Raw genomic sequence first — 16,418 nt, forward strand, 5'->3', positions numbered from 1 at the left:
CTTCCGGTAATTTGTTTTTTTTTTCTACTGAAGTGTCATTTAACATCTACGAATTTAATGAGTGCATAACTCCAGTTTTTACGAGTAAGCAATGGAAATTAAGACGTAAAATCCTTCTGTGGTCACCAAGGCTTCGTTATCGACTCAACCGCTGCCTTTTTAGCGGTAAGTTTGTGCAGAGCCAACTTATTTTAAACATCAAAAGATTCGGTGGATGATGGATGTTGACTGTTCGTCACCATCACCGTGACTCAGACTCTAAACAGTAAACAGCACCATGTTGGGTTCAGATCTCAGTACTCCCCACGAATCCTTCACGAATAATGTAAGAGATATTTTTTTCGTTGATTAATAACATCTTGATATATATACATATTAAGCACAGGCCTCTGAATTTCTATCAATAAGCCGTTAAATGTAGGGGAAGAGTGAGATATATACCTTATCTCTATATAAATACTCCTCACTCTTCCCCTACATTTAACGGCTTATTGATAGAAATTTAGAGGCCTGTGGGTTAAGGTATGATTCCTGTTATTAATGTGGATAAAAAAAATGACATACTCAAATATCATCACATTCTCTGTTTCATTATTATTAGATTGTAAAATATTTGACCAAAAATGTATCATGAAAATAAATAGAAATTTATTTATAAGATGATAAATGGTTGGAGTAGGAGCTCCTGCAGGTTTTAAACTCATGACTGGCTCATCAGTAGGTTACGCTTCAACTTTTAGCGCTACACTGTAAGACATTTATAGAAAGAAGAAATCTGTAAAGAACTATACATGATATTATTCAAATTTGGCCCCCATAATTGGCTATTTTTGAAATGATTCAGATACATTAGATTTTTGTGTTATTTTATGAAAGAATTGACATAAAATATGTTTTTTACCTATTTATTTGATTTATATGCACTCACTGGTTTGGCAGTATATGACGTCAGAAGTGACGCTATTTTTATAATTCAATCAAAATCAGTCAAAAATTGACATTTTTCTTATCTTTTTTCGAATGGGAAATATAGAGCGACTCTTTGAACAAGAACAAACTTTTTGTCACTTATAAGTACTGGAGAAAAAAATCTTTGGTAAGAATATTTTGTTTGTTCAGGCAGTCGCTCAATGTTTCCTTAAAGAAAAACTGCTTCAAAACAAGTAGTTTTTATGCTAAAAATGAGAAAATGGCGGGAAAAGGTAAACTTTATGATGTCATGTTTTTAAATTGTGGGCACTAAAATCAAAATGAAAATTATGAAAAAACTTCAATTGTATATTTGTACAAATAAAACAAAGAATTACAGTAAAATAACAATATTCATTTAAGGGGACAATTTTAGGCTCAAACCAGATATAGTACTTTGTCGTCAAATTTTCATTTTAAAAGTAAGTCATCAAAGTGTTTGATACATATAGATTATTACATGGCAATTTTTATATCGCATCCTATATTAGCCCAAAGTCGCGGTGTATCAGCCCGAGAGCCGTCAGGCTTGAGGGCTGATATACCGCGACCGAGGGCTAATATAGAATGCAATATAAAAATTGCCATGTTATTATTTTTATATCATATAATTATAGAAAATATTAAAGAGACAGTAAAAAACATCATGTGATGAATGATTATTGTTAACAAATCGCTCCGTGTCTATATATTTGATAAACTTCCATGAAATTTTTGCGCCAGCTGTTTGTATACTAGGTTGATGTCAACGTAACTTTTCAGCATCATACTGGGAGATTGGAGTTGAACAACGCATACCGAACTCTATGTCATAATAGCCGATGATTAACGGAAAGGGGTGTGATATAACATCCGAAGACTGCCGGAGAGGGGTGTGATATAAGATTTATATCACACCCCTAGGGTTTATATCACACTCCTAGGCAAATTTTTGGTTTATATCACACAAGGCGGAAAAGGGTATATTTTCTATAAGTATACGATATATCTTTAAATGACGAACTTTGCGCTGGAATTGTTTCATCAATATAGCCTCACTGCTGATGTCATCGGGAAATGGTCACTAGCATAGCTAGGGGTTTTTAAGGACACACAAGACGTTCCTCAATGTTATATAATTTTCCTTGATACATTATTCCTTATTTATAAAATTAATTCAGGGTACCAGGCTCTTTCTGAAGCTAGAATGATTAGAATTTTCTTTAAAATAACGTGCATAATGCATTTGAATGCGTAATATAAATAAAGTCATTATATAATTATTTTCAATTGAACACTTTATGTCTTTATACATGTAAAAAAGTATCATATAACATGAAAATAAAATTATGTAAGTTACTTAATGGAAATCTTCACATTGTGGAGATAGGAAAAAATAGAAAAAAAATGAAAGATAGGTCGCGTCTGCCCTTAATACTGCATCCTATTAAACCTACATGTACAAGTCCAGATTTGTTGGTGTGGCCTTTGTTGCCGATCACTGGAATGCGTGCTTAGGTTAGCGAATGTGGTCACTCATATTACAATTTCCGATTAGGAAACGATATGGCATCAAGTTTTTATGTTCTACAAATGAGGATTTTTTGTTAATGTTTGTCCTACTAAATTCATCATCAGTTTGTGATTGGTTTAATGATTTTTATGGGAAATACTGTTACAGTAACATTTCGGTAAATAAATGGGCACATGATTTATCTATGAAACATCTTTGAAAAGCAATGAATGGCCTCAGTCAAGTATTAGCTGGAAAGCTTTCTTTATTTAATGTCTCAGTAATAAAAGGAAAATCATGGAAAAGGTTTTTGAAAATTTAATATGGAGAAATATGTGACATACATCATAAGTTCTGAGGTAATGATGTATAGGAAAAAGTTAATTTGGTCATTGATGAGTTAAATGTACATTTTCCGTCTTCACATACTAGGAATAATTCAGATTTCTAACAATTTATCTATGTGCTTAAATTTTTGAGGCGGTTTCTTTTTTACTTTAATTATACATATGTAACAGCGCAAGCTTTTTTCCTACTGGTGTGTCTCCGTGCACTGGGTACACTCTACAATTAATCTTGCTCTCAGGGGATAAAGTCTATAAAAGGCAACACTCGTGCTTATACTTTATCCTGTATTGGGTATAAAGTTCTAACTATAATCACACAGAATGTATTGGGCTAATTATTACTAATCTGGAGCACCTCCCTGTTTAGTCAGGAGTAGACACAAAGTGGGTGACATTGTACAGATGTATTCTCTGAAACCGCTGTAACGAGTATCCTCTGAAGATCATCCCCTCTCTCTGGCAATGCTGATTCAGATATCCTAACAGTTTTTGTGCATCAATTCCTTGATCTTTCACTATCTTTCAGTTCTAATTTCAAGCATTTTAAGTATTAAGCACGAAATTAACTCTGGCCATCTCTCAATACTTAGAATATCTGGTAAACCTGACAGCAATAAATCCATCCAGTATCCTCTGTAGTTATTGCCAGTACTGTGTATTGATTGTCGGTATACATGGACCAACGTCTGGTACAGTAACCATTATGTGGCTTCAGATAATAACCAGGTTGTTGGTAGATATAGAGGAGGATGAAGTACATGTTCTTATAGTATATATAAACAAGGTATATCTTAAAAACAGACCCACAAATGAACAATCCTGCTGTTACAGTGCTGTATGTGGTACAATACTAGGATGTATGTTGAAATTTTTTTTTTAAAAGGGGGAGGTGTTTTCTCAGAACTGGTCTCCAAGGACTACACACAGCTTCTCTCTCTGACTCAGACTGTCAGGGGATGGTGTACAGAAGCAGACATGTTAGTGTAAATGTCCTCTAGCCTCTCTTGGAAACCAGCATAAAGTGGTGTTTACTCATACACAGAAACAAAACAAGACATCTAACTGGTTTCACTTAGATTTTGAATTATTAAGATCTTCTATTAAGATGCAGTGCTTCAATCAACTTCATTGTTTTGAATGAGCTTAATCTTCAAATATTTTACATTCATATAAGGAAATGGACTACCATTCAAATAAAACAGAGAGGAAATATTTCTCTGAAAATGTCATCTTTGCGAATTGATTTATGTGTTGAAGATTACATGTACTATCATTACTGATTAGACAAATTTTAAATATGCTCCCAGAAATGGAAATTTTATAGCACTCCATGTTGAGTAGCTTTGATTTGATGATCTGATAACAGAAAGGAGGTTCATTTCCTTATACAATTTCCACATGCTGACAGTGTGGTGAATAATTGTGAATCAATAGGACCTCTCCATGTGCATTAGGTGATCAGTATGTATGTATGTATGTATCTACTCCATCAAAGTTTGTTACCAATAGGGTTAAGCATATTTAGACATTTATTTTTTAGGCTGTCTGATGTCCTTCATCTCATTAAGATTAGGAATTAGTGAGATGGATATGTCAACAATTGTCATGCTTATTAAGTTGTAATGTCGTAGATTGTCTTATAATTAGGTCATAAGGTGTGTTTTTAGATAAATTAATGTTTCTGGCTGTGTTTTGCTCTAGGTGTTCACTGAGATGTACTTGCTGTCACTGAGATGACTGTGAGATGGTAGTGAGATGGAGAAGCAGAACGCACTCCGAAGCTTCATTGACAACACTGGTTTGGAGCCAGATCTCGCTGCCCAAATTCTCTCAGGTAGGTCCTCTGACAGAGCAGCTTTTACAGGTGTAATACATGAAACCAAGTAGTCCAAGTTCTATTGTTGCATGAGGTGAAATGCATGAAACCAAATAGTCCCAGTTCTATGGGTGTACATGTATGTTTAATGCCATCATATCATTTAGGTAGGTCCAGCTCTACAACTGTGATGTGAAAATTTCACTGTACAACACTTACACTGTATAAATGTGATCCCTCTATTATATTTCAACTCTCAGAAAGTGTCTGACATCAACATTAAATCTTAATTGACCAATATCAAAACTAGCATGCCTGAAGATGTGGCAGACACTGAGAGCTGTCCTCTAGGAACCCTGTTTTTGCCGCTGTTGTACCTTAGATAGTGTGTAGTAAATGTTTACTTAGATAGTGTGTAGTGAATGTTTACTTAGATAGTGTGTAGTGAATGTTTACTTAGATAGTGTGTAGTGAATGTTTACTAAGATTCTCAAAGAAAACCCATGTATCTGTATGATATTGAAGTAGTATTTCTCCAGTGTGTACATAGTTGCTAAATGCTAGCCAATGTGGTTTTTATTCCATTCCTTTTGTCTTAATTATCAACACTGGAGTCACCAGGATCAAGGAAAAAACCCTTGGCATGTGAAAATACAGTGAAGTAGAAGGATCATTTTTTTTTGGGGGGGGGGGGGGGGGTTTGAGAGTTGGTCAGTCACTTACTTGACCTATAAGTACACCATGTATCATGTATTACATTTAATTCACATATTATAATATCAAGCTATGTGTGAGGGATTCCAATCAGTGAGTTATCTTTGCATGACGACTCACATATCTCAATAGTGGCTGCGTTGGTACAGTGATGACTTACATTACAGCTCCAGAAATTGAATTGTTGGCTGTGTCTCTTACTCAAGTTTTGGCTGTTGTGAGGTGCTTTCTTCTCTACTCTCCTAAATGCTTTTATCTACTCTGTGTTATGTAATTTGTCGAATAGAAACAATTATATAATGCTCTTGCCTGGAGATTAAAGCTCATCTGAATTTGTTTCATCAAGAACACTGGAATGAATTTTTTAAACTTTATCTTTGTGATGTCAGACAGCTTACATGATTTTGCATGTGCCATTCATAAAATGAAATATTTGGTGTCTCGTCATTCAATTGGAATTAGAGCATTTTAAAGAAATTCCATCCACGGTTAATTTTTTTCTTACTAAAATAAACAAGATTTATTGTGTAACCGCCTGATTAAGTATTCTCTATAAAGTTGAGTCATCTTTCGTCTGTGGTGGGAGGTTCTCATTATGTTTGACATTTTTTCAGAAGTGAACTGGGATGTGGGGAGGGGGATTCAGAGGTTCCAGGATCATGTTCGGACGGGGAGAATCAAGTCTGTCTACCCCCCACCCCAGGTGTCAGCGGGCTGGGCTGGCCCCGCCCACAGACCTCTAGGAGAGGGACCACCAGGATACTCTAGGTGTAAGTCCAAAATAGACTGAAGAGACAAGTTCAGGAGAAAGAAGTCTTGATATATATGATATAAATATAAAGTCTAGGAATTTCAAAATTCTTGAATCAGAAGCTATTGTACATTCATGTACAGATATTTATAATAATCGCAATGAAGTTTTACTTTGGCGTTATGCATTATATGATTTAACAATTTCTAGATATATTTTTAGCTCTTCTATTGATTTAATAACATGTTGACTGATGCCAATCAATTTTTTGATGTCTTTTTGTTTACTACATGTCTCTGATTATGATTGATGTCAGCATTGATTTGATGTTTTGCAGTACCAGGTAACCCCCTGTGCCCCCAGTGGTCTGACCCCTATGGTGAGGTCAGAAATCCCCCAGTGGAACGGATCATCCCAATAGAGAGAGTCCCCAACAAAGGCATGTCTTAAACTCTCCTCTGCTCAGATCTGTATATGGTTTTCATTGACACAATGCAATCACTACTAAATCACTTGCCATGTCCTATGTTAAGAATTTGATATTATACTAGGTCAAACAATATTAGTAATGGATATGTAACTTTCTGATAGGGATTGAATTTTTAAAGAGTTTAAGAGTTTCTGATAAAACTGTGCATGTGTATTAACATCATTGAATTTGTTACCTAGCCCTACATTGTTAAACATACTTTATTGAAACTACTTTAAATTTTGTTTGACATATAAAGGAAGCAATATATTTTTGCAGATCTTATTGAACCTTATGACCACTAACTTCTTAGTAATCCTGTTGTATTATTTCAGGACACGGTGTGATGACCCCTATCAACTCCAGTCAGCCTGTTGCCCCTCATCACTCAAGCCTCACTCACAGGTTCTCCTCAACCCCTCCTGTGGTGGCTCCTAAACCAGTGGTCCACACACATGCTTCTTGCCCTCCCCCAATCAGTGCTAAGCCCCCTGGACCCAATCTTCAAGACCCTTACCCCAATCTCTCAGGTTCTAAGCAACTAGTGAACATGGGGCCAACGGTGACCTTCAACCCGCAGCTTGCCAGCAAATCCACCACCCAGACACAAGTTGGATCTAAGTCAGTCACTCGACCGCAAGTCAATTCTAAGTCAGTCACCCAGACTCAAGCTGGATCCAAGTCAGTCACTCAACCTCAAGTCAACTCAAAGTCGGTCACTCAGCAGACTGTTGGCAGTAAGTCGACGAGCTCTCAGCCTCAAGCTGGCACAAAGTCCTATGCTCCTGTAGATACAAAGCCCAGTGTAATTTCTGGAAGTGCCAGGGAACCAGCCAAAGCTACCAGTACAACCACGCCAGTCACTTCTACAAACATATCATCGGGTCCGACTGCACTGCCGCACACCTCACAGGGAACTAGATCCACTCCCACTATTAGTCAAAGTTCTCCTGCTGTTAATGAATCTATCAAGAAGTCCTCATCAGAGGAGAGTAAGGCTGTAACCCCATCCCCGGCAGCTTGTAAGTTATATGTACCTAATTACAAAACATTCTCTTAGAATTTATATTTTTAAAAAGACATCAATAGATATGTTACATCTATATTTTGAAAAAGGTAATGATATAACATGTGTATGCTCTCAAGTTTTGAAATAACCTTTGCCTTGTTTCCAAATGTTGAAAAGATCTTTGACTCCTACTTGTCAACCATTGAGTAGCTGACCAAACCTTTCTGTTTCAGCCCCCCACGTTCTGAAGCGTGGCTTCTCTAAGATTATGGAGAACGAGTCATTGGTGGACATGGCCAGGAAGGGTCTGCTAGAGGACATTACTGAGTCCAGCCACGACCACATGTTTGTCCAGACCTTCATCCTCCCAGACCTAACCGTATTCTCATCCGATTACCGGGCCTTTCTGGAGAAGGACCTGATAGAAACGTCCACATTGGTGTCACTGGAACAAGCAGGTAAGAATTCAGAAGTACAGGTAAAAGTCTAGGTGAAAATCTATGCAAGAGTCTAGGTGAAAGACCAGATAAAAATTACAGGTAAGAGTCCTTGTTTGAGTGCAGGTGAGAATCCAGGAGTCTTAGTTATGATTCTTTTTAAAGAAATAAAAAAAGGAATTACCAATATTAAAATTTTGCAACTGATTTCGATTGGTCTTATGTAATAAAGGAAACTGCAAATGTAAATCAAATAAGCATAAACCTGGTACATAAAATCAATTCAGATCATTGTTTTGATTGTCAGTTTGTATGTCTTTAAAAAGGAATTTCATTTTAAGTAAAAACTCTTTTTCACGTGAACATGAATATTTTAAAATTTTGTGTATGAATTTTAGAGACAATGTTATATCTGTTCTGTGTCTGACAAGTGTCACAAATCTAATATTATGTAGGGCGTCTTAATTGGTGGGCAGAGATGGGAATTTGCCAGAGACTGCTTCCCATGGCAACCACTGGGGATGGAAACTGTTTGCTGCATGCGGCCTCTCTTGGTAAGTAATACTCTGATGTTGAGGAAATATGTTCTAAACTTACAAAATTAAGTTGATTCTATAGTTAGATTTCATTCATGGGCACTTTCCTGTGATATATGTATTTATATAAGAAGTATAAACTAACAGTATGTACATGTATTACTGAGTATCAGGGAATTGAGACAGAGTTTTATTGCTATTTTACTAATTGCATATAAAACTATCACAAGCATAAGTTCAAGTATATTGTTGTGTTACTTTGTCAGTTTTGCAGAAATTTTGTAAGGTTCATTGATTCCGTAGGTATTTATTTCAAAAAAATTTGAGATGTGTTTACTAGTATTTAGAAGTTGTGCCAAGATCCAGTAACAACATTGCAAATCATATATGTACTGTTATATTACCGATCAAACATTTTGATTTTGTATTAAATATTTAATCAATCTTTGTTCGGCAGCTATGTGGGGGATCCATGACCGCCAGCTGATGTTGCGGCGAGAGCTCTACGAGACTCTAACCAAGAAGTCGTACCGGCAGGCTCTGTACAGAAGGTGGCGCTGGCAGCAAGCTGCACAAAACAAACAGGTTGGTACAAATCACCTAAAAACTCGCCACACATAACAAGCAGATCAGTATAAACCAAGTGAAAAATAGCCGCGCAAAACAAGCCACTGTAGTAAACAGCCAGACTTCCCTGGTGTACAGCCACAGGAAGTCAGTCCATTGCCAAAACCCACAGAACAGCCAGACTTCCCTGGTGTACAGCCACAGGAAGTCAGTCCATTGCCAGAACCCAGAGAACTTCTATAAGGTTGCATTTTGGGAATAGAGTAGTGAATTTCAATCTGTCTCCGATTGTCCAATACTGTAATGTGTGAAATCCAACACTTTCATTGTATATTATTATCTATTTTGGAAACATGTATCTTTCTTTGTCTTATTTAAACAATAAAATGCTTTCTTTGGTGACTCATTCGGAATATGAAGGTAGTGACATTGCAGAAAAAATACATAACCCGCTATGTAAATTTTTTCTGCAATGATCACTACCTTGAGTTCATAACCCAAATGAATCATTAAAGAACACATTTTATTGTTTATATTAACATCTTTCTTTAAGCTAATTGATAAATTGATTAGGAAAAGTAAGTAAAATTCACTAAATTACTGTTAATGTACGTAAGTAAGTTAGCTAAAAGAAACAGCCAAATCGTCTCCTGTGAGACTGAGTCTGACATCGTCATGGTTATTTCATGCAGTCCGTGATTTTTTTTAGGTCGCTATAGGTTTGGACAAATCGATAAACAGGGCGTGTCGATATCTGTCCTGTCATTTTCTTGTCAGTTTCAGCCTCTGTAGATTTCGACCAATCGATAAATGGGGTGTGTAGATTTCAGTCTGGCTGTTTCTATAGAGCTATGAATTAACTATAAGTTTCCATAAGAAATAGAGGGAATCATACTTGGTAGATGTAAATATACTCTGTTGTTGACCATTGCATATATACATGTATACTCTACCCAATATATTGTGTCTATGTCTAATTAACCAGTAAAGGAATCTGCCAAGATTCAGGTAAGACATTGAAACTAAAGGGAGGTAACTCTAACAGGTCTCTTACCATCTCATAATCATATCAACATCTATTGGAAATTCTACTTTTCTGAATAACAATAATGTAATCAGCTGAAATACATCTAATTCTTGCTCTTTGTGCATTTTGATATCAACAAATATTATATATACACATCATACATTGTACTTGGTTATCTGTAACCCTGCATATACATATACCTGTACATTGCTATTGCAAATTCAGTTTCAGCCAAGCTGAATATGACTAAGATTAACGCAATCAAACCAGATGATATCACAGGATAGGAAAGGGTTGAAATGAAAATTGTTAAATTATTCTTCTAACATTATTAAATTAATATTTGAATGTTTTCTTGAACTTTCACTTGATATCATTATATGCAAAGAGATCTACTTAATATGTTAGACTTGGATCAAAAGTATGATACAGTAGTATGTATCTCTAACGTCATGCATTGTGTCGGGGAATTCAGAAGCTAACAGGGTCAAATATAAAGTTGACATCTCTTCCTGCCTCTGGACCAAGAAATTAGAAATTAATATACTGGGTATAGATTTAGTTCTTCAGATCAGTGACACTTACGTGTCCTTTAGATATCAGCTCAGCACTGCACATACTGCCTTAGAAATAATAATGAATTGTTCAATTGTAGATGGTTTTGATGGAGGGTGATTAGTCAATAACTGGCACTGTCCTCTCTGTTAGATTAGATAACTTACCAGTAGATTAATATTGACAAATTACAAATCTGTACGAGCACCTGCTGATGTCTGTTGTCTGGGTTGTAGGCGGATCTGATTTTCTCGGAGGATGAGTGGCAGACGGAGTGGAACAGTGTACTGAAGCTGGCGTCGACAGAACCTCGGATAATGCCGGGAATCCGCCGCAACAGCAGCTGTTGTGACAGCCTTATCACAAATTCTAGCGAGTTAGTCCATTTATCTACGTTTCCTTAATTTTCACATTTTAAATGTTTGTGCTGTGTAAGACACAGTTTTGACTGAATTTGGTATACATTTTGTTATGCAAGTACTGTACATGTATGTATGCAAAAATGTAAACTTACAAAACTATGTGTTTTGATTTTACATTATTTGAAAAATGTTACAAACATTAACAATGATGGTATTGTTGTTTAGCAAGAGTATAGTATTAACTAGGGTTAATAAAAATCTCATTATTACATATTCAATATTCATATATATATAGTTGTAAGCTATGACATTTCACAAGTGATATTTCCTGTTTCTTAGTGAGAATGGCCCTGTGATCTACGAGAGCTTGGAGGAGTTCCACGTCTTCGTTCTGTCCCACATCCTTCAGCGGGTCATTATCGTTGTCGCAGACACCGTACTAAAGGACTCCATGGGTGAGGCACTGGCCCCCATTCCATTCGGAGGTAAATCTTGCAGTTGTCTCCCTTCAACTTAAAAGCATGACAGGGATAAAAAAGATTTTTGTGTAAATTTTAGGAATTCTGTAACTCCAAAAAATGTTGGGATTTTTGTTCAAAGATTTAACTATAACTCAATGAAATACCATGCTTCTCTTGATTACTTACTGCTTCTATATTTGTGTCACATGTCCTGTTTCTACAGGGATTTATCTGCCCCTGGAATGTGATCCTAAGTCTTGCTACCAGTCGCCACTTCTTCTAACCTACGATGCAGCACATTTCTCAGCATTAGTTCCCATGGAAACAGATGAAAAAGATTGTCTTCCAAGTAAGTAATATCGTAAAGACATATGATAGATGACATCTAGCTTGTTAATGTTCCCACGAGCTAACCTGATATAGCAGTTTAAGGTTTCTATTGAGGCCTCATCAGCATATAAAATTACAAAATGTCATACCGGTAATTTGTGATAACTCTGACATAATGAGAATTCAAACATCAAATTCTATGTTTATTTGGTTTCTGACTGGTCAGTGGCCTCTCCAATCTAATTTCTTGCTCTGTTTCAGCTGCCATCCCATTGGTGGATCCTGCTCTCAAATTACTTCCTGTGCATTTCCTCGTTGACCCCGGACCGACCTTCAACTGGGACACAAACACCAATACAGCTGGTCCACAAGCAAAGACTGTGTACAGTGAGGAGGACAAAATCAACCTGCTGAACTCATACCTACAGACCGAGCGTCTCCCTGCCACTCACCTGGACTACGACAGTGACTGTGATTGGAGGAGTGGGGGGTCCACAGAGTCGGACGACAACACCAAGAAGAGAGACAAGCAGGGCACACAGCAGCAGGGCGGCAATGTCACCAAGCAGTTCGGGAGTCTTGGAAAGAGCATCAACAAGAAACTCAAGAAGAACTTTGGCAGTGTGGGCAAGGCCTTGAAGAACATGGGACCAGAGAGCAAATTGAGCAAGAAAGGGTCGGTGGGCAGTGGCCTGACTCAGAGTACACGAGTACCCATGACCATAGCAGCCTTCGCTGAACAAGAGCAGTCTCTGGTTCTGTGTGCCAAAGTGTCAACCAAGCAAACGGAGATGCATAAAGAGATGATAAAAAATTACATGCTGGACGCGCGTCATCGGTTTCAGCAGGACCGACAAAAGAGACAGGCACGGGGGGAGGAGATACGGCGCCGGTCCATGGAGATGGATAGAAACAACGAATGTATCAATCCAGGCTGTAAGATGTTTGGTCATCCAGAGACCCACTATATGTGTTCTAAGTGCTTTAATGATCACAAACAAGAGGCTGTGTTACAGGAAAAATACAAGACTGGGAAACAGTCGTCTAAAGACACTGTAGAGAGTTATGGGAAATCAAAGTTCTATATACCAACAGACGAGGAGGAAATTACAGCGCACAACAATAAAACAGTTACCTCAAACATCAAACCCGTCCATTTTGCTCCTCAGAAGGTCAATCTACCGCCCGAGAGACCCCAGCCTGAGGTTCAGATGCGGCCCCAGTCTTTTTCTCATAGTGTGGCTACCAAACCAGGCACTGCAGCCCAGATCAGGGAAACTCGCGCTCTCTCAAACCCAGTCAGGGCCCGGACGCCTTCCCCAGATTATGACAATGTGGACTATTCCTTTCGTTTGAAGGAAATTCCAGTTTCTGTAGGGAAACCAAGCATTGGCCCTCCCCAGCAGACGGGGCGCCCTGTGTCTGATTTTGTGCCCCCTACCACTTCCCCCCAGACAAACAGACGCCCTATGTCAGAGCTTGTCAGACAGTTGGATAAGCCTAAAGTAGCTACAGCATGTAAAACTGCTGGCTGTGATTTCTTCGGAAGTCCGGAGCAAAATGATTACTGTTCTGCTTGTTTCAAGAAAATAAAACAAAGACAGGACCAACAGCAGCTAACTCGCGTGTGACTGCCAATCTCACTCAGCCAGCCTCAGCTGTTTGTGAATTCTGATAACTTATGGTCAGGTACTCAAGTGTGTGCCCTAGCCCTAGCCTTCTCCATTATTTTTGGGTAGTTTAATACTCAAGTATGGCTACCAATCTCACTTAGTTAGCCTTAGCTGTTTGTAAATGATGTTAACTTTTGGTCAGGTACTCAAGTCTGTGCTCGAGCCTTCTCCATTGTTTGTGAGTAGTTTAATACTCGAGTGTGGTTACCAATCTCACTTGGTCAGCCCTAGCTGTTTGTCAGTCCTGTAACCTGATATTCTAGACTGTGTTCCTTTGTGAAGTGCTTACTATCTTTTACTTAATGATTTATTTATTTTGTGATATTTACATGTAGCATTATGTAGATGATGGTAAATGAAGAACAGCAACTTTTGTCGTTTGTTCCCCGAATGATATCAGCTATTGACAGAGGAATTAGTATTGGTTTGAAATTTAGTTTTCCCATATTGTTTTTTAATGGTATGGTTTAAGTGTAACAAAATACAAGTAGATACAGATATATCTGTATCTACCTGTATATATCCCATGTTTTATAACTTCCTATTTGTGTCACAGCTTTGTTTTTACAGGATTGATATCATCGGTTGTGTTTTGTATATATGTGTATTAAAATGAAAGTAAGCATTTGCTATTTATTGTATATTGTTATTAAAACTGAATTTCCAAATAATTGTCAGAAAGCATTTACATTTTTCAAAGATACTAAATGCCCACCAAAATTACTAACCAAATAAAGTTTACAATTTTCTAGTGCGCAGGTAAAAGACTAAGTGTTTTTTAAATACGGTATATACATTCCATTGCAGAAATTTGTTTTTGAATAGATTTCTGCTTTTTGAACCTTTAACAACGAAAATTGATCATTTTTTTTTATGAAAAGTGAAGTAATAATCTTTATTGTGTTTGTTGATTTAGGGTAAGACTGGTGTTAGAGGGATAATAGAAATACTTGCAAGTGTATTTAATGGGGTAGACATTTTTTTTACTTATACATGTTCACATATTATATAAGGGTAATACCTAGTCAATTTATTTAGTAAACCAATGAGAAACACCTGATAACAGTAGCTTTTTAGGGTTTTTTCTATGTATTCAACTACCTGTTATGTGTGGTATATATCTGACAGTGTGTAGATTTCTGGTATAGTTTGGATTGACCTTGTGGAATTTAACAACTTGGTGTCTGTTCTTACTTTGAAAGCAAACAAAGATTTGAGACAAGTAAGGCTTTTATAGTTTTTTGCTAAACCATGTCTCTAGTTAACTTTATTTAATTACGTACGTAGCTGCAATATTGTTCTATAGAAACAAACATTTTCTTACGGTTTTAATAGCTTAAATCTGTGGTGAAATTGTATCATTCCGATGATGTAAACACATTGTCAAGTACAGGTTTGTGCAATGTAGATTGTAATATGAAAGGAAGCTAGTCTCTTGTAAAGTATTTCATATTTCAGATGCTTTCTTTAATTGTAAAGCTTTACACAGTTTGGCCAGATGTTTATGATTTTCTTGTATCTGTAAATGCACTTGTTTTATATATTATGTTGCATTTCAATGTTTTAATTCTGTTATTAAGCTTTCATATTTACATTTATATTTTGAAACCAAAATTTTTCATTATATATTTAATTTATTTTCTTTGATATTCCTGCATCTTTTGCATTCCATAGAAAATAACAAGCTAGTCTCTACACTTATTAGACAGTGGGAAAGCTGAATTTCTTTGAGAGATAAATACCTCAGTATAAAATTTCACTCATGTATCGGTAGTTATAGAAGTAATTAAGTAAGATTGTACCATTACAGTCCCTTAAATTGATAAATGTGAGCATGTTGCTTTCTATTGCTTGTACATTCTTAAGGTAGCTGGAGAGAGAGAGAGAGAGAGAGAGAGAGAGAGAGAGAGAGAGAGAGAGAGAGAGAGAGAGAGAGAGAGAGAGAGAGAGAGAGAGAGAGAGATAAGAAACTGTGTATATACATATATAGGTACATGGTCATAAATCTCAGTGAGAGATACTCTCCTTTCTAATAGAATGCATTTGAGGGGAAAAATTCATGTATTGTGATGTGTTTCTCAAATTTGTTCCAAAGAAAATGTGTTTTGATAAACTCTAAATATACTCTATGTAAGGGTACAAATAAATTAATACCTTCCACACAGACATTGGTAAATTAATAGAACTTTTCCTTTGCACAAACATGCATTATTTATACAATTCTAAGGGAACTGTAAAGATGTAATGTAACTTTTTATTAATTTTTTTGTGTCTGTATTTCTGTGTTTTTGAAAATACCTGAATACATGTTTACTTCTATTCTTCTAGCATTTTAACAGTTTGTATCAGAGTTGACCTATGTGACAATATATTGAATTTTGACTTATGATAATGACTGAGATTTTGAAATGTGTAAATTAACTAATGGTGAAAACATGAAGTACAATATTTTTACTCATTTTATAGTTGATCATGAAATGTAGAAATGATGTGTCCTTGGTGTATTTAGCAGGTGTATATTCTAGCTGTGATATCTGAGATGAATATACCTGGTATTAATTAATATCTATCATGTCATAGTATGCATAAAATTGCATTCAAATTTTCTCAGAAAAAAATATTTTCAAAAAAAATTATAATTAGTGCAGAACAGAAAATCAGTAAATTACTGTGTAGTGTTCATGTTATTCATAATTAATAATGGACATTTTTAAAGCTTTGAATTGAATCATTCTTTAAAGTTTGACCCCACACAATATTGTATTTAGATTTCAGCTTTTCCCTTAGCGTATTTAGGGAAGCCGGCTACAACATCTGGGTCAGTGCTTCATGCAGAGTTACAATGTAATTAGATTTATGTCATTTGTATGAATTCATTCATTTTGGACAATTTGAATTTTTCC

At 36.3% G+C, this 16,418-nt stretch overlaps 1 protein-coding gene across 2 annotated transcripts; it reads left to right on the top strand.

Moving 5' to 3' along the window:
* The first annotated feature begins 6 nt into the window (after positions 1 to 6).
* On the top strand, positions 7 to 15,384 carry LOC128177150 (uncharacterized). 2 transcript variants are annotated; one of them, XM_052843730.1, is made up of 12 exons: positions 7 to 325; positions 4,510 to 4,642; positions 5,953 to 6,108; positions 6,427 to 6,528; positions 6,894 to 7,580; positions 7,801 to 8,025; positions 8,460 to 8,558; positions 8,998 to 9,125; positions 10,926 to 11,065; positions 11,391 to 11,536; positions 11,736 to 11,861; positions 12,104 to 15,384. In XM_052843730.1, exons 2-12 carry the CDS (start codon positions 4,564 to 4,566, stop codon positions 13,471 to 13,473), a joined length of 3,258 nt encoding a protein of 1,085 aa, XP_052699690.1. In that variant the 5' UTR covers positions 7 to 325; positions 4,510 to 4,563; the 3' UTR covers positions 13,474 to 15,384. The 2 variants fall into 2 exon arrangements, with proteins under 2 accessions (XP_052699690.1, XP_052699691.1); XM_052843731.1 differs by having other exon boundaries at positions 7 to 165.
* Positions 15,385 to 16,418: the final 1,034 nt, after the last annotated feature.

The sequence above is a fragment of the Crassostrea angulata genome, chromosome 3 (genome assembly GCF_025612915.1).
Source record: "Crassostrea angulata isolate pt1a10 chromosome 3, ASM2561291v2, whole genome shotgun sequence".
Classification (NCBI taxonomy): Eukaryota; Metazoa; Mollusca; class Bivalvia; order Ostreida; family Ostreidae; genus Magallana; species Magallana angulata.

What these genes read in the sequence shown, in the direction of transcription:
- LOC128177150 (XM_052843730.1), top strand. Translation starts at nt 4,564, where the DNA reads ATGGAGAAGCAGAACGCACTCCGAAGCTTCATTGACAACACTGGTTTG. An exon ending in GCTGCATGCGGCCTCTCTTG is followed by an intron (nt 8,559 to 8,997) that starts GTAAGTAATACT and finishes TTTGTTCGGCAG; the next exon opens with CTATGTGGGGGATCCATGAC. An exon ending in AAGCTGCACAAAACAAACAG is followed by an intron (nt 9,126 to 10,925) that starts GTTGGTACAAAT and finishes TCTGGGTTGTAG; the next exon opens with GCGGATCTGATTTTCTCGGA.